Source organism: Peromyscus californicus, unplaced genomic scaffold (assembly GCF_007827085.1).
Source record: "Peromyscus californicus insignis strain IS unplaced genomic scaffold, ASM782708v3 Scaffold_6__1_contigs__length_162567912, whole genome shotgun sequence".
NCBI lineage: Eukaryota > Metazoa > Chordata > Mammalia > Rodentia > Cricetidae > Peromyscus > Peromyscus californicus.
In genome coordinates, this window is record NW_026294584.1 from 9,193,320 (window position 1) to 9,211,739 (window position 18,420).

Below are 18,420 nucleotides of genomic sequence, written 5' to 3' on the forward strand. Positions count from 1 at the left end.
CTGCCATTAAACCACTAAGACCTGTGGGAATGGAACAGAATGAGAAGATCCAATGTACAGGACAGTGTTGGCAAGAGACTTGAAAACAAGCTCAATGCTGTCCATGGTAATAGGGGCATAGATATTAAGGAACCAATCCTTTCTGTCATCAGGACTAGACTGCAAACTACAACTTAAGAAATAAATACAAATATCATTTTTATAATACAGAAACCGTTTACAGGGATAAATGGTACAGAAGTTATTGCTGAGTTTGCGTAAAGACATCACCACCAAAACCAATTCTAAAGCCAATATAGAGGACTTGCTTTTTGGTAACAACAAATTTGCCAGTTGACATTCTAGGTAATTGGTCAGTCACAGGCACCAGATTTAGGAGCAAGCTGGAATGTTTCCAGCATTGCTGGCTGGTCCCCAACAGAATGTTGCCTTACTCTGTCTTACACTCTATGAGTATGAGGCATGAGGTGAGTAGTGAACCTATCAGCCATATGGCTAACACCCTCTTCTCCAGTGTGCCTGTAAACACAATGTTCTCATTGCAGTGAGCAGACATTCCAGTTCCTTTTTTTTTTTTTTTTTTTTTTTTTTTTTAGAAACACCTGGACTTTTCAAGACTTTTAGGGCCTGTGTATCAATATTCAAAATTTCAATGAAAGTTTAATAGGGACCACTCCAGTAGTTCTTGCTAATAGTTTTTTTTTTTCTGTTTTGTAAATCATAGTCCTTCCTTGGAGAGTCCTGAAGACAATCTCCACTAGAATACATTAAAATAACAATAAGTAGCATTCAGATTCAACCCAGTAAGGCGAAATACACACATCATTATCCCATTGTTTATACAACTTATAACAACAAATATATTAAAATTATATAGAAAATAACCTAAATTTGCATTATTGTTCACGTGGGAGAACAAACACAGTAACTAGAAGATTGTGAGACTTTTGTTTCAAGCTTTATTTTATCCTAAATTTTTAAAAAAGTCATGTTTAAAGATGAATGCTCAGGCTTTTCCAACAAGCTAACATGGACAAGATAAATAAAACAACAGAAATTTAGTTCTCACAATTTCTGATCCTAGAAAATCCAAGATCCAAGACCAAAGATGTCAGCTAATGTATTTCCCAGTGAAGGATATCTTCCTGGCCTCAAATATCTCCTTGAGAGAGCCTCACATAACATAGAAACTGAGCAAGCTCTCACCTCTTCTACAAAGGGTACTAATCCAATCAAGATCCCACACAGCCTTCATATTTTCTCACCCTAAATATTTTCACACTGCAGACCTAGGACTTTCATATATGAATTTGGAGTATAGTATTCAGTCTACTGCTGACACTTTTATAAATCATTAAGCTCCCCGTTATCTAAGGTACTGAGGGCATGAGGACCTTCAAGACAGACAAGAAATGTGTGTGTGTGTGTGTGTGTGTGTGTGTGTGTGTGTGTGTGTGTGTGTGCATATACATTCTATTATTGAGCACACATATCATTTTTTCCACAGAATATTTAAAGGAAATACTCAAAAGTATAACTCAGATGTATCATACAGCTGACTCATGGTTGCTCTGAGAAATTAAGAATCAGATTTCTCTAAATTTCCAACGTTATCTTGATCAATAATATTAGCCCAAGTTCCTGTCAGTGCTGCATATTTATTGACTCAAGTCATTGTTCATTCTTCTATGTGTGTCCGTACCTGTTTCTCTAACACAGTGGGCCTTCATTGACACTGTTCATTCTTCAATGTGTGTCCGTACCTGTTTCTCTAACACAGTGGGCCTTCATTGACACTGTTCATTCTTCAATGTGTGTCCGTACCTGTTTCTCTAACACAGTGGGCCTTCATGTCTGTGTTCTCAGATTTGTGTCTTTTCAGGTCACTGCTCTCAGTTACCAAGCTATTTTACCAACAGGAAAAAGAACTAGAGGACCCAGGAATGTATTTCAGTCAGTAACTAACATGTGATCAGCTTATGGGTATAAAGGGCCAATCACACACACGTCTAGTACTGATTTGTATCCTACAGTCTCTCACAGGAAGGTAAGATATTAAAGCCTTTTTGCCTGTGGTCACATCTGTATCTGTCTTTTGTCATTTTCTTGAACTGATCCTCCCACTTGACCTGCTTCTCCTGGAAGGTTTCCTGATGATTCACTTGCACATCCAAATGCATGCCACAGTCTCCCTTAGTGCATTTCCTGTTGCTGTAAGAGAATGCTTAAAGATGAGCACTCAGAAGAGAAGTATGTTTTGCTCATGATGGTGGAGGCCTAAGTCCAAGAATGAGCAATGTTATCTTGTCTATCTCCAGTCAGGCCACTTTGCTGGGTCACAACACAGAACCATAAGAGGAAATCAGTGCATACTCATGTGTGTAGCTTCAACTTATAGGCCATTCTTCTGAGAATGAATTAACTTGGGTACCTAGAAAACTACTGTAAACTTTTCCAAGGGCAGATGCCCCAGTGATCTAACCATTGACTCTAGGCCTAACATCTTAAAGATTCTTCTCCCTTTAAAACTGTCATTTTGATGATCAAGACTTCAGTATATGGATCTAGTGGAGACAAACCACAACCCAGTCTTAGCAGGATCTTCTGGGGAATACAGCCTACCACAGAAATTAAGATCGCATAGCCAACAATAAATAAAGAAATAAAATGGAAAGGATAGCATAATACACTACATGCTACTGTCTTTTAGACTTACATCCTTATGAGCGTTTTTTGTTGTTAATTTGAAACTTTTTCCTCCAGTCTCTGCTTCAAACTCTCACCCCCCTACACTTTGTATGATGTTTTGTCTCATATGACACCCAATCTTTTACTAACATTCCACAATAGATTCCAAAGCACATTCTCTGAATTGATGGAAATGTAGTTAGGACATGGAGAAATGTAAATCTGCAACTTTTAATCCACTAAGTACAGATACTTGAAAAGCATGGGATGACAACACCATCAGCATTGAAAATGGACAGACACAATAAAATAGAGGCAGCATAGCAGAACGGAAGAACTGAGGAGAGAATGTCATAGGAGACAGACTCGGGTTTCAGATCTGCAACCTCCCTCCAGTGCATTCCATGTGGCTCCGCCCATTCTTCACTATGCTTAGCAGTGAGAGGTCTATCTGCCCTCTCTAAACTTGTCTCCTGTTGAGTTAGGTATTGAACCATTTCTAGTTGTATTTGGAGACTACATAGTTAGTTACATAAGGAAATATTCAAGGAACAGATCAGTCCATATGGCTGGTGAAGAGACTGAGGAGTACAAAGAAATTCCAACATGAGCAAAAAGTCTTAGTTGATATCGATACTTGAAAATTGCATCTAGGAAGATAATTCAATTTTTCCTTAGATTAGTAACCTGTGTGTCATCAGCTCTCTCATCCTGCTACCTTGAAGTCTGTATTTTCTCAGTTTCCTAATGTATCTTTGTATGTTCTTTTCTCTCTCACACACACCGATCACTCCCTAGCAGAATTTGCTTGCTTAATTTTACCATAAATTATTATATTGTTAAGAACTTTCTCATTCAGTGTGCTTTCCTTTAGCATCTTATGGATTTAAGTGTACTTTATGAAATTTCAGGAAACCCTGATAATATTGTAAACAAACAAATATCTGACACTTCTGAAGGGAGAGTCCGTTTCTTCAGGGAAGCGATCCCTGGTAGGTGGCCTATGCTCCAATGGGTGGTCCTACAACCATGCATATATAGAAAACACTGATGGACACAGTGGGTGATGAAAAAAAGGACATGATATTGGGAAAGGATTTGGCAGGAGTTGAGAGGAGGCAGAGACTGGGTGGTAAGTGATACAATCAAAACACACTGAATATATTCATGAAATTCTCAAGAACAAACAGAAGATCTCACTAAGACCTGGAATACTAAGTAATTCATGGCTGTTTGAGGACGTAGACAGTCTTGCTTTTAAGAATTCCTGTTGCTCAATATCTACAAGACAACCAGAAACTGAATTTTGAATAAAAACATGGTTATTATAAATGGTCTATGAAGAATATGTGAACTATTTTACATAGAAATTACAAGAATAGTTCACATATTCTTCTTGAAAAAGTCTTTAAATTTATTTTTTAAAGTCTACACTTAAAAATTATTTTTGCTTAATTTCATTTGTGAATTATGAAACCACTTTCTGTACTAATTAAAAGACTGTTATCTAACATTTCATGAACTATACAAAACAACAAAATTAGCTCAGTAAAAACAGAAAACTGAAAAAGTTTATCTTTTACTGATATTTCCTGCATGAATTACATGCCAGCTTTCTTCTTGTTTGAGGGGAATTCAAACCACTAAGACATTTACTTCCTGTACTTGTGTTCTGTGAACCCACCTCAGAGACTAAAGCAATGATATCCACCAAGTGTTCATAGCAGACGGAAAGAAAGAGAAACTGTTGAAAAGGTGAAACTCAAAGGCAAAATTTCTCTGTGGAGAGTGGGCTAATTCCTTGAAAGCTCAGACATTTCTGCTGCTTGAGTATTAGTCAAAGGAGAAGGAAACTCTAAATTGTCACATTACTCACCAAGTTAGTAATGCTAGGAATCTGGAGAGGACATTTGTGAGGGGCTAGCCACATTCCGAGAAACAGGTGGCATGTTTAATGAATTTAAACAATCAGTGTGTGTCATGTATGGACTCCTGGCTACTTATGATAATGTGAGTTTTTAAAGTTATCTCTGAATGGAGTTATATATAAGGTGAAAATAAGGTTTCTCCTGAACTTTCAGTCCTGGAATTCTATACTCTCTCTTTCTGTCCCCTCACCCTATGCCTCCCTCGTACCCCATATTTTCTGGCTGCTTAGTTTCTATGTTCTTCTCATATCATGGATCCAACTCCCAACTTTCCACCTGCTGCCTAATGCCTTTTGTCAGTAATTCCAAACGGATTGGGTGGTCCATCAGCTTCACTGAGAACTCTCTACGGGAACCACGCTCTGCTGGTCACACACTGTGCTCCAAACCTCTTCTCACTCTCTCTCTCTCTCTCTCTCTCTCTCTCTCTCTCTCTCTCTCTCTCTCTCAGATTCTCTTAAGTCCTTCCTGGGCCCAGAAGCTCTTTTTTTTGTAGTTATTGTCTTGTATTGGCAGGGTACATCATCTGACAGCTCTCTATGAAATGGCTCATGAGAGTGATGTCCTTGATGACTGCAATTTTGGACTATGTATTTTGTTTATTCCTTCCTTTGGGTTAATTAATAATTTGACTTTATGAAGAATTCACATCAGAAATCATTTCTCTCTGAATTTTGAAGAATTTTTGTTGTCTCTTGCATCTGGGGTTGAATCTACAGGGAAAACAAACAAAGCAACTTTGAACTCTGAAAAGTTTGTACTATTTATTTTCCCTGGTACCCCAAGGAATCTCTCTAAAGGTCACACTGATAACCTCTGCTAGAACTTCGGTGAACTGGGCTATCTCGGTACAGCATATTCCTTCCAGTATGAGGAGGAAACCTCCTTCGGTGACCTTGTGCTAACTGCTCTAACACGTCATGCCTTCCTTCTACATTTTCTCCTCTTGGAACTTTTCAATCGGCCTTCATTTTTCACAGTTTTCTCACTTACTTCTTTTGGTTCTTTTCCACACTTATGGGCTATCTTATCAATTTTAATTTTTAAAACAGCCCTGGGGATATTAGTCTTCTTTTATTTTTTTATTTTTTATTTTTTGGTTTTTCGAGACAGGGTTTCTCTGTGTAGCTTTGCACCTTTCCTGGAACTCACTTGGTAGCCCAGGCTGGCCTCGAACTCACAGAGATTCGCCTGGCTCTGCCTCCCGAGTGCTGGGATTAAAGGCGTGAGCCACCACCGCCCGGCGTCTTATTTTAAAATTCAAGGAGCTGTTTGCTTTTCAGCTCCTGTTTGAAACACCAAGTTAAACTTGGTTCCTGGATGTTGTAGCTTCTCTAAGTTTTATGAAGTCCTTCCTTGTAACAGAATGGATTCTGCTTCCTCTAAGTTCCTCTATTCAAATTATCTCTGGATTTTATTTTAGAAGGCCCTCTCAATTTTCCATCCATCTAGAGACATGCTTATGGTTAAGAAGGGCTTAAGAATATTAGTTTTGAAAACCCTGGGTCAAGACCTGACAATGGAAAGAATGGCTGAGAGAGCTCTAGCAGAATATTCCAGTCAGGAAGCCAGGCAAGATGATACTCTGTTAACCAGTAAGTCCACTCTGAGTAGCCTACTGGTGTTTCTGGAGGACAGCTAACATTTGGAATCCTTAGGAGGAGAAAGCTAGATGGTCCTTAATTCGTGATTGACTGAACCTGACATGTGCTTCATCCTAAAGGTAGATGATGTGCATTTCTTCCCAACTTCACAGTCAGAGGCATGTGCTCACTTTGAGGGTGGGAGAGCTTGAACCAAAGGGCTATCAGTCTAAATGTCAGTCTAGATGACAATCATGCCAGCACCAGCCTTCTGAAACACCTCCACCATGCCTCCAGACACCTGCACAGATCCCCTGGCTCCTGAAATGCACTGCCTCAGTCAGCCACAGCTCTTTGGCACTGTGTGCATCAGAGTTTTTGCTCTCCTCTGCCTAGAGAAACTATTTTCATCCTCACCAAAGGGGAGCCCATTCCCTGCTGGAGGAACTGTTGGTTATAAGAACAGGGCCATGATTGGCCCAAATCACAAATCTGACTGTGAGTGATGATAGCAATAAATCCAGAATTGGCCCAAAAAGTGGCTGAGATCAGCCCAAACATCCCTTCAGTGCTGTATAAACAGGCCTCTCGGGCTTCCAAGGGCTGCCTCCCTGGTGTTTCAACATCGGGCCCAGTCTAGACGTCTCTTGTGTGTTCTCTCGTGCCTCCTTTCAGTCCAACAGGCCACGACGGTAACATGAAGGAAGAAGCAGAAGCAGCAGAGGCACCGAGAGGTGGAGATGGCAGAGGAAAAAGGACAATGACAGTGGTGGCTTGAAGCTGAAGCACTGATGGCCTGACTTGAGAAAAGAAGCAATCTCTGCACTGGATTTACAACATCAGCTGACGTAGAGGCTGTTGACAGCTGATAATGGGCTCCTCTGCCTTTGTGATGTCAGCTGAGTCCAGTGTCCGGTTACTGGGTAGCCCTTAATTCCTGAGCAGCAGCACCGTGCCAGGGTTTTCAGTTCAGCTGCTGACTGCGTTCCTAGCAAAGGCAGGCTTCCCAGTCATCCTGAAAGCAGCAGCAGCAACTGAACATAGAAGTACTCAATCAGCCAGCTTCCCAAAAGGGGAAGAAGCAGCTCGACACCTCAAAAGGAGCCAGGGCATGTTGAAAAAGGAAAATGGAAATAGATGCAAGAGAAAATGGAGAGCTAATAAAAGGCTGTGAAGATTCATAAAAGAGAGTACAAGGGGGTTGACAGCTACGGAGTTGTCACGTCTTCAGAGCAAGTGTCAGGATCCAGGCTGAGAGCTGTAACTTTGACTCCTACCAATGGCCAAGTTGTTAGGATACCTGAGGCACTCCTAGGGACTGAGACACTTGTAGGGCAAAGGAGTGCACATGCCTCAGTCATTCAAGCACACTCCGACATTGAAGAGCACCACTCTATTGCTCTCTGGTGCCTAATGCTATTGCTCACTGTTGTTAAACACTCAGGAAACAAAAGCCACCATTCAAGACTTTTGCCGCCCCCCACCCCACACACACCCACGTTTTCTGCAGACGTACAGGAAAAGAACCATGGGTCAGCAGATTGGTGACATCTGGATATATTGTCTTTGCATAAATAATCAAGGTAATGAAAGCATATTGGATTAGGGTGAGCTCACAGGATCAGGGAAATCTGAAATTCAGACATAGCAGAGAAGCCCACGTGACTGGATTTAAAAAGAAATGAGTGACGCAGCTGCAAGTAGCAAGGAAGCATGCTTCCCTGGACTCTCCAGAAGGAGCCTGGCCCTCTAGGCACCTTGACTTCCGCCTTATAATCTCAAGAATCATGAGGGGACAGATTTCTATTGTTCAATGGAATTGAATCTATGGAGCACTTTTGTGCCATCCCTAGGGACTGAAAACAGTCCCTCAGTGATCTGATTTCAAGGTTCCACTTTTTCCCTGGAGCAGGTAAGCATGGAGGGAGAAAGATTTACTGGTCAATTAGTACTAATGTAAGCATCTTATAAATAAACCAAGGTCCAATTGGGTATAATGTTAAATTCCTGCATATTTCACCTCAATTATTTAATCTATTAAATAAATAGTACTACAGATTCTAGTCCCAGAGTGACTGACCAGATACAAAATTTAATTTGTTACTGTCAAAACCATAAAGATTGACATAGATAAACATCATTGTCAAGCTTCCTCTACAAGTTAAATCACTATTCGCTTTCATGTAAGCATGCATACAATTATGGATATTGGCACCGAAAGTGTGAATGAAACTGAAGACCTTATTATCAAGGTGGCCACTCCTGTACAAACCAGTTGCAAAATGTTTTGACTAAAATAAAATTATTTAAATATTCATTCTCAGGTTAATTTTAATATTTAAGAGAAATACATTTCAGAAGGACATATGAGAACAACAAAAAATATAGTGAAATTCCATGAAAATGCAATGATTTATTAGTCTACGCTGTGAGTCTTCTGAGAGGGGCGGCTTAATGTACTGTACTATACTGTAAAAGGTTTAAGTATCTGGGAAATATGCTCTGAAGTGATGAAGTAAATACTTTTTAGATAATGAGTCCTTTGTGTCTCTACAAAAAAATCTCCCAGACAAAGCTTGAGATTAAAAGAATATTCAAGTTGCCCATTCTACCCCTTGTGAAGGGCTATCATTCTAACAGAGTATTTGAAATGGTTCACATAGTGATCGCTGGAATGTGACATAAGTGCTTTCAGCATCAGCTAAAGAATTTGATAACTCCCTGGGAAGTAGCCCTTCAGGTGCTTAGAAGCTGTGCACTTGTTAAATGATAGAAAGGCCATTTCTCCTCTATCCAACAGTCCTGTAGCTAGACATACTGAGGGGAGAGCATCTGCCTAACTCTCCTGCAGTGACTGTATCGATGCATTTGACTATGCCTTTGCCTTCTTGCTAATGCTGAGGGAACCAGGGAGACAACAGACAAATAGAAGAGCTGAGAGCTATCATTGCATACTCTTGATAATTAGCGTAAAATCATACTGTCAAAAATTAGTAATACACAAATTATACATGACAAGTATGGTAAAGTAAAAATTCTCATTAGGACGAAACCTTGCTTTCAAGAAATTTATCAAACATTTTGTGAACCCCAGATAATCTATGCATACAAGTTTTCATTCTAAATTTATCATGTCTAGGTAAGTAACTATTGTAATCCCACAAGTACAGAACATTCATTAGTAAATATGACTGATTAAGGGTCTGTTGTGACCATGAAGAGGGCTGGAAAAAGCTAAGGAATGATGGAAACCCACAATAGTAACTGTAAGTCATAGAGCACAAATGTGGGGTGGGATCACTGAAGCAGAAAACTGGGATAGAACCACTTCTCTAATTGGGCTGAGCATTAAAAGTGAAACTTGGAGGGTTCCTCTATACTTCCTTCCCTTTTTCTCTCCTCCCCTAGCTTTGTATTTGATTGTATTTTCTTATTTTTATCTATGGATAGGAGGCTCAATGTGACCAAAATCAGCTGTCAAATGGCCAAAAACTATACTTGGACAGATCTCTTTTCATGTCCGAGAATTTAAGGGTTACAACTCTGATTACCCTAACATAGACTCACATTCATCTCGAGTCTAATTTTATATTCCAGAGCACCATTATGTGTGACTGACAAACCTGTCAAGAATAGGAGAGAAAGTTTTGTATCCACTTACAGGAGTTAGAGTAAGGCTTCAAGGATGGCTCTCCAGCTAGCCTTGGCTGAGAAAGGTAATTGGACAAATAACATAAAGTAAAATAATCTTACCACATTTTAGAATGTTCCAAGCATGGAGCTAGTCTAATTTTATATTCCAGAGCACCATTATGTGTGACTGACAAACCTGTCAAGAATAGGAGAGAAAGTTTTGTATCCACTTACAGGAGTTAGAGTAAGGCTTCAAGGATGGCTCTCCAGCTAGCCTTGGCTGAGAAAGGTAATTGGACAAATAACATAAAGTAAAATAATCTTACCACATTTTAGAATGTTCCAAGCATGGAGCTAGAGTAAACAAGGTGTCTGGAAGAAAATGGTTCCTAACTGAAAATGATCTACATGTCCACACCATTCCTTGTCAACTAAAAGCCGGCATTCTTACAAAAAAGATGAATTCACAACAGCTATGTGCTTGTAGGCACTATCTAGGGATTGTGTCAAAGTCTTGGAATAAGTAATGTCTAAAATCCTTCAAGAACTTGAGTTTGAAGATGGTAGGATGTATTAATTATTCCATCACTGAAACTGTATTCACATTTTTATATAAAATGTGCTATTCTTAGGATGTGTCCTTCAAAGGCTCTGTACCTTTGGTCTCCCCATATCTAGCCCTGTCACCTAGTGTCATGATGAGGCCAAACTCCGCAGCTCCCTTTTTACCACATCCCAGCTGCAGTTTCTTCACTAGTTGACTTGCTAAACTGTCCGTCACCAGGGACGATGGGAGTACCTTGAACAACTAGAGCATTTGTTCACAGTCGTTTTTCTTACACTGCGATTCATGGATGGGAAGTGGGCATTGGCGTGCTTGTTAGATGTTTGTAAAATCAGTCACCAAATGTTTTCAGGAGATAGACAAAGGAAAATAATAATAAATATAGTATTTATGAAGAATTATAAATTGAGTTAAATGTCTTGAATAAATGAAAACAAAAAAGCAATAAATCAGGATTAATGGATAAAAACATTATACATATAGATAAATATTACCAATGAAATATTACTTATGTTCCCCAGACTGTTTTCATTGTATATTGGAGAAGAGCACAGGAAGTAAAGGTATAGACCTGTGGATGCTGCAGTTTGGAGGTGGGTTTTCCCCCAGTGTTCATGGTTTGGGAACTGTGTTATCAGGTAACTCTTTACAATAGTCTGTGGGTAGGTAACATCATTTTCTTCAATTTAGAAATTATGAAGTTAAATAAAAGTTCTCTTTACAAAAGTTCTCAAGTAACTATAAGGGAATTTTGGCTCAAAAAGTTTCTTCTGAATAAGTTTACAAAAATGCCTTTTATCACAAACAAACACCAGAAGTGACTTTCTTTCTTTCTTTCTTTCTTTCTTTCTTTCTTTCTTTCTTTCTTTCTTTCTTTCTTTCTTTCTCTCTCTCTCTCTCTCTCTCTCTCTCTCTCTCTCTCTCTCTTCTTTCTTTCTTTCTTTCTTTCTTCTTTTTAGTTTTTTGAGACAGAAGTTCTCTGTGTAACAGCTCTAGCTGGGCCTTGAACTCACAGAGATCCTCCTGCCTCTGCCTTCTGACTGCTGGAATAAAAAGTGTGTACCACCACCACCCAATGTTATACACACTAACATGAAGTATAAATGGGTAATCTCTTGATTATAAACAAATAATAGGAATTGTTCCTTTAGAAAGTATTTATTAGTGTCTGGAGTGGATAAGTATAGAATCCATTGCTACAGAAATCCTTCACCTCTCTCATCTGCCATTCTCTTAACAAAATTTCTGTTTCTTAGCTGGCTTTCTGGGGTCATTCTTTCCTTCTTTGCCTCCATCTGATGACAGTAACTGTGATATGTGATAGACAACATCCTATGGGAATAAAGGAATTTATTCCCATATTTTTTGAGAGGATTGCCAACAAAGTTCAGCTGTCAAAACTTTCAACTGGTGACTGTGCAGTAGTGTAGAGAGGCTCTTTGCCCAAGGTCAAGCTCCTTCCCTAGGTAGCCCACATCTGGGACTGGTCCATGGAAGGGTAAAAGCCAGAATCAGGTGCACCCAAAGGATCATCGCAGCCTCAGAGCTCTTCCTGCGGGATGTAACGGCTGGAACCACATGCATGCATCACCCCATTTCTCATCACCTAACTTTCCCGTGGACTCTAAGATCCCTCTTCAAACTCATCACTTCCCCAAACACCATTTCTCTGGGAATTCTACATTCATTGCCTCCCAATATTAATTCTAATCAGGTAAAATGTAATTTGTCCAAAAAATTCCCTTATAAATACAATGAAATATGTAAAGTTATGAACAGTGCCAGGGAGAAGCAGTAGGCAGTATCTTTCTCTCTCTTGTCAAGCTAAGGAGGAGGGGAAAATCAGAACAAGAACGTTTCGCTTGGTATTGATTCTATGCCGACTCTTGTTTATTTACATGACTGTATGAAGCATCATTTAATCCCAGTAAAACATTGCGCTATCTTAACACTAATCTTTAAGATATCCATTCTCCATGTATCAAAATCATATCAGGAGTCCAAAAGCAGTTCACATCATAGATTTAGGCATAAGAATTGTTCTTCCGAGCTGCCATTTTGCGTCCCCGCGTGTGTGCGCCTTATCTCAGCTGGTCTGCCCGAGACCCCCTGAGCGCGAACCCTAGTCCCCCGCGCGGCCCCATTTCCACTCCGACAAGATGAAAGAAACGATCATGAACCAGGAGAAACTGGCCAAACTTCAGGCACAAGTACGCATTGGTGGAAAAGGCACTGCTCGCAGAAAGAAGAAGGTGGTTCACAGAACAGCCACAGCAGATGATAAAAAACTGCAGTTCCCCTTAAAGAAGTTAGGAGTGAACAATATCTCTGGTATTGAAGAGGTGAACATGTTTACAAACCAAGGAACAGTGATCCATTTTAACAACCCTAAAGTTCAGGCGTCTCTGGCAGCAAACACCTTCACCATTACAGGCCACGCTGAGACAAAGCAGCTGACAGAAATGTTTCCCAGCATCCTAAACCAGCTCGGGGCAGACAGTCTGACTAGTTTAAGGAGACTGCCTGAAGCTCTGCCCAAACAATCTGTGGATGGAAAAGCACCACTTGCTACTGGAGAGGATGATGATGATGAAGTCCCAGATCTGGTGGAGAATTTTGATGAGGCGTCTAAGAACAAGGCAAACTAAACTGAGGCGACTTCTGAAGAAGGTGACACCTGCAGAAGCTGCTATTTTATATCATGACTGCTTTTTAAAATTCTTTTGTTTATGGATCTGATACAATCTAGATCGCTAATATTTTTAAGCCCGAGCCCCTTGGACACCGCAGCTCTTTCAGTTTTTGCTTAAACACAATTCATTCTTTGCAGCAAATTAAGCTGAAGAAGCCTGGGAATAAAGTTTGGAAAAGGGTTAATAAAATTCTTTGCCTAGTAAAAAAAAAAAAAAAAAGAATTGTTCTTCCAGAGGTTTTTTTTTTTTTTTTGCTTATCCTTAACTAATGAGTACCAGAAGCATAATCACTAACCATATCAGTTTTCACTACCAAACACAATGCTCATGCTGCTTTAAGAGTTTATTTTGGATAAATGTTTTTAATATTTGCAAACTTCTTTATTCAGGGAAATGATAACATTATGATAGTAGTTTAGGTTATAGCTTCCACAGAAAACATTGCAACATTAAGCTGAAACTAAAAGAACATTATCTATATTTTTAGTTTTTCAAAGAATAATCAAAATATTTTCATATGTATTATATGTTTTTATTTCCTAAACTTTCAAAAGAGTACTAATTAAAATGGCCTTGGTACAATCATGAAATAAAACAGCATTGTCAAAATATTTAGCATAAGACTAAAGAAAAAATCTAAGAACACATTGATTGCTACAGAGGCATGCATTATTAAAACATCACCAACTTTTTCCTCATGAGCTTTACTAATCCTAACCCTGATGTATTTTAACTGGCGGCTCATCCACCTCATCTGTACTTCGGGACTCCAGTTTACACTGTGTGATAAGCAATCCAATATAGAACATGTGATGTTTTTATGAGAGCTTCAAGAATACACTAAAATATTAATATTTTGTATAAATAAATGCATAATTAATTTAATTGAAAAGGATAGTGGTTCACACACACCATGAATGTGTCACACAAAACTGTATGATGAATCACTTGCCTAAATATATTTAAAATGAATCTGGAAGTCACTTAGTTTGGGGTATGGGTACCATTGCACAAATCTGCCTCCTTTGAAGCCCTATGTGCTTCAGTTTCTCAGTACAGTGATGTGTTCACAAGATTCCAATCAGGAGATCACAAGATTCCAGGTGAGCACATGCTGTCGCTTTACTGACACAGTGTACAAACCTTCACATAGTCTGGATTTCCTTTCCTAAGTTGTAAATTTACTGATTACATGGAAATCTTAGGGGGATCTTCTGATCAGGAAATACTACACAGCCACTGAAAGGCAGAACTAAGTTTTATTTGTTCTGCTTGAAATGATTTCTAAGATACATTAAGACAAATAAGTGTTCATGTACTCAGTCAGCAGCAGGAGTCTATTATGTTCTGTTTTATACATGTATATATATATATATATGCATATACACATATATATGTAGTACATATATATCACATAGGCACACATCTGTTTATACACAGAGTTGTTTTTCATTCAAATTATTATACATCTTATGATGAAGAATGTTTGCAATCCAGTAAAAAGTTTTACCTTTGCACTCACTATAATGAAATAAATTTATAACATAAGCGAATCCTGACCTAATGTCTACTTGATGCTATAACAACTCATTGAAATGAGCAGTGAAGGACACTATTTGTTATTTATTATTATTTTTGCAACAAAAATAAAACAAGGAAAAAAGGTCTGGAGGAAATTTATAAACTTTAGTCTATATTATTCTTATTTTTTTTGACATGGTGCACATCAGAACCAAGCTATTCAATTTTTAAACAATAAGTTAGTTTTGTGTGGTTGTATTTCACTGGAATAATCATTACGTAGACATACCCAACAAATCTGTATTAACCTAATGAAATTTTAATTTCCAGTAGATACTAAGTACAAAAGTGCATAAATTTCAAGATGTCAAAATATTTTACTTAACAAGTATTTTACTTTTAGCACTGCAAAAATTATGACAGGAAAGTTGTGCTGCATTGTATATTTTTTCTTTATTAATTTGAACCATCTTAAGACAAAAGGTTGGCACCTATGAAAATATCTTGAGTCTAAATATTTGCATTCCACTGTTACATCCAGGGATTTGTAAGAGCTGGGACATGTGGCTCTGAGCCCTCAACCAGTGTAATGAATGTGAGTTTTGAAAACTGGCGTATGTTGCTGTCTGCTATTTCTTCCCAGTAAAAACATGCACAGATTAGAGAAGGCTGACAGAGATACATCAATGCAAAAATTTAAGGTATTTGAGGACAAAGCTCATTTCAGAGTTTAATGGTCTTCATTTCACTTGACTGTTTTTCTTGTTAAATTGATGACATATTTTCTTGGAACTTGAAAACATAAATGAAGATAAAGAGCTGTCCTCATAGTCTTAACAGTCAGATTCAATTAATATCCAGATACACAACCGTGGAAAGCTACGCCCAACAATCTTTGTGTATGCAATGGTGACTTACTATTTCTCTTCCCTACAAGAGTATGAACTTAAAAGAACAGACACCAAGTGTATCTAACTCTTAGGAGAGGGCCTTGCATGTGTTAGAAACTGATTATTAGCGCACAGATAATATGACTTTTCTGAAACAAGGTTTCAAAATGCAGCCCTGCACACATGTGCATGTGCGAACCCCCCCACACACACACACACACATACACACATGTATTTATCTCCAAGGTATATAATTAGTTTTTCCACGGCTTCCACATTTATCCTCTAGAAGTCTGCATGCTTTCTTCTTCCCCAAAGCACAAATGTTGCGTCTTAGTGAGCCATGCACAATCACTTCCTACATATATTCTCTCCTTCGTCCGTCCAATTTCCTTAGGGAATCATATACAGTCCAGTAGCTAGAGGGATCCTACCCATTCTTATCCTAAAGCATCTTTGCACCACACATACAGAAAGGGAATGAACAAGGCTATGTAGCTTGAGAAAAGAAATAAATAGAACTGAGTGCCACGGAGCTCCCCAGAAAAGACAGTGAGATGGAGGTTTCGGTATTTTTCATATCCCAAACAAGGTTGTTGATTCTTTATGTGAGAAAATTTGCTTCCCAAACTTCCTTTGGTTTTACCAGTCTAGCTACGTGAGAACCAAGTACCTGAAAAGGAGGTGATATTGAAAAAAACTGCTGAGCCCTGGCTAGCTGGTCTGGGCAGTGTAGATGGAGACCAGACATGCCTTCCTGCCCAGCTGTGCTTTAAGCTATGGTTCTAAAGTGGATCTCAATTAGAGCTCCTCAAGACCTACAGTGGCCTCTCTAGAAGGGCTTCTTTTCTCTGGGATGCCCTTTATCACAGTTATTTAGCAACTCAAGTTTTGTTGCTGTACAGCATGGGAAGACAATCCTCTCCCTCTCCCTCTTCTTCTCCCTCTTTCTCTGTTTGTGTGTGCGACTCTGTGTGTGTGTGTGTGTGTGTGTGTGTGTGTGTGTGTGTGTAACTTAGAACTTCCTCCTGTTCACACCACACCCAAAAGCAGCAAATAGATTCAGTTTAGCAACCAGTATGCACACTTGTGTGTGATAAAAATCCAAAACAAGGTTTCACAAAACGGTGCTTGCTCAGTCTACTTACGTACAAGGATGTTTTCTATCCTATTTGATTTTTTTTCTTCTTTTAAATGCCAACTAGATCAGTTGTGTGACTGTTTAATGACGATAACACTCCAGTGGTTCCTGTTTGTAAGTAGCTTTGGGTGTAGGGTGAAAAACACCCTGCCCCTGACTGGACCTGAGTCCTGGGCCAAGTAAAAACACCCTGACCCTGACTTGACCCCAGGGCCGGGCTGGAAATCATACGAATCCCTGAGCTTGCCCCAGGGTCAGACTTCAGAATCCCACCAATCCCTGAGGTCCCTGAGCTCAAAATGCCACCTATCTCTGAGCTCAAAAGGCCACCAATCCCTGAGCTTGCCCCAGAATCGTACCACAAAATTCCACCAATCCAAAGCCACCCTGGAAAGCTCCACTCCCCCCACCACCACCACCACAATGAAACCCTATATAAGGTCTGTACCCTGTTCAGTTTGCTGCTGTTTCTCACCTGAGGCAGCCACCCTCCGGGATTCTTCCTTCCCAATAAATCTCTTCAGTGAGGTTTGTTGTGTGATGCGACACTGTCCCCTGAGCTGAGCCCAGCTGTAATATCTGTCATAAGAGCTGGAGCAAAGAGGAGCAGAGCAGAACCGTAACACTTCCGCTGGGAAAACTTTCTCCTAGGGGAGCAGAGCTGTAACAGGTTTAAGGAGCTGTAACAACTTCACTGGGGAAACCCTCCCCTGCAGGAGCAGAGTCTTGCATTTGCATTGGGGAAACCTTTCTCTGGAGCAGAGCTGCAAGCTGCTATGCTTACAGTAACTTTGTGGCATTCATCAGCTCCCTACTGCCGCCGTACTTTTCCATCCAAGCTGCAATGCTTATCTGGGGTACTATTATTCTAGAGACATTTCAGGGGATTGTCTTTCAGTTTGGAGGATTGTGGTCTTCTAAATTGTAACTTCCAATAATTTTATGTTTTCATTTCCAATCAATATACATTTTATTTCTGTCTGTTGTTTAGTGTATCCTGAAACTTTTCAAAATGATTTAGTGGTAATTATATTAAGCTCCTATTTGAGACAGTACAAACAACCAAATGCTGGCTGTCATAGAAGACTGTACATATACCACCAAATAGTCACAATTTGCACATCAGCTGACCTAGAGCAGGAGTCTGTAAAGTGATGAAAGTAGGTTTTCCACCTGTTCTTGTAAATAAAGCTGTACTGGTGTCAGGTAGATTGCTAATGTATGATCCACCATCCATTTCTTGAAAGGATGGCAGGGTTAAGTATAACAACTGTGTAGCCTCAAAGCCTAAGCTGTTTAGTACTAGGTTCTATAGAAATTGTCTAGCCCTTGTTTAAATGAAGGATTTCAACTTGGAGGGTCAGGTTTAAGATAAGGATAATAAGGTTGCACAGGAGAGAGGATCCAGTCATCAAGTGGTATTCTAAACCCGGGGGCAGGTGTTCTCAGGGTGATGATGAAGTGTCCCTTCATTGGTTTTGAGTTCTGTTCCGTTCAGCAGTTTCCCATGGGTTCTGAAACCCTGACAAGGGAGCTCATTAAGAAACAATGCAGTTATAACTTGTTTCTGTGCATTTCCAGGCTCCAGCAATTGACCCTCCTGTGAATCCACAAGATGTGAACTTAGCCTTTTCATAATTTTAAATATGAACCTCCTAAAATTCATGACTTCTTTCCTATTTGTAACAAGTCCTGAGTCTCATTAAGTGGTTCATAACCTTGGCCTATGTCCAGCAGACATATTGGATCTACCTAGAGATGGTTTCTATTTGTTCTCT

General features: G+C 39.5%; 2 protein-coding genes across 2 annotated transcripts in view; one reads left to right on the top strand and one right to left on the bottom strand.

Annotated features, from left to right (window-relative positions):
* Positions 1-18,420, bottom strand: part of Sema3e (semaphorin 3E) — a 250,847-nt gene that overhangs the window by 143,009 nt on the left and 89,418 nt on the right. The window lies entirely within an intron of this gene.
* LOC128098842 (transcription factor BTF3-like) lies at positions 12,452-13,053 on the top strand. Its single transcript, XM_052720283.1, has one exon. It carries the CDS (start codon positions 12,557-12,559, stop codon positions 13,043-13,045), a length of 489 nt encoding a protein of 162 aa, XP_052576243.1. The 5' UTR covers positions 12,452-12,556; the 3' UTR covers positions 13,046-13,053.

Bases quoted from the DNA above. Each gene is read 5' to 3' on its own strand.
- LOC128098842 (XM_052720283.1), top strand. From the start codon at position 12,557: ATGAAAGAAACGATCATGAACCAGGAGAAACTGGCCAAACTTCAGGCA.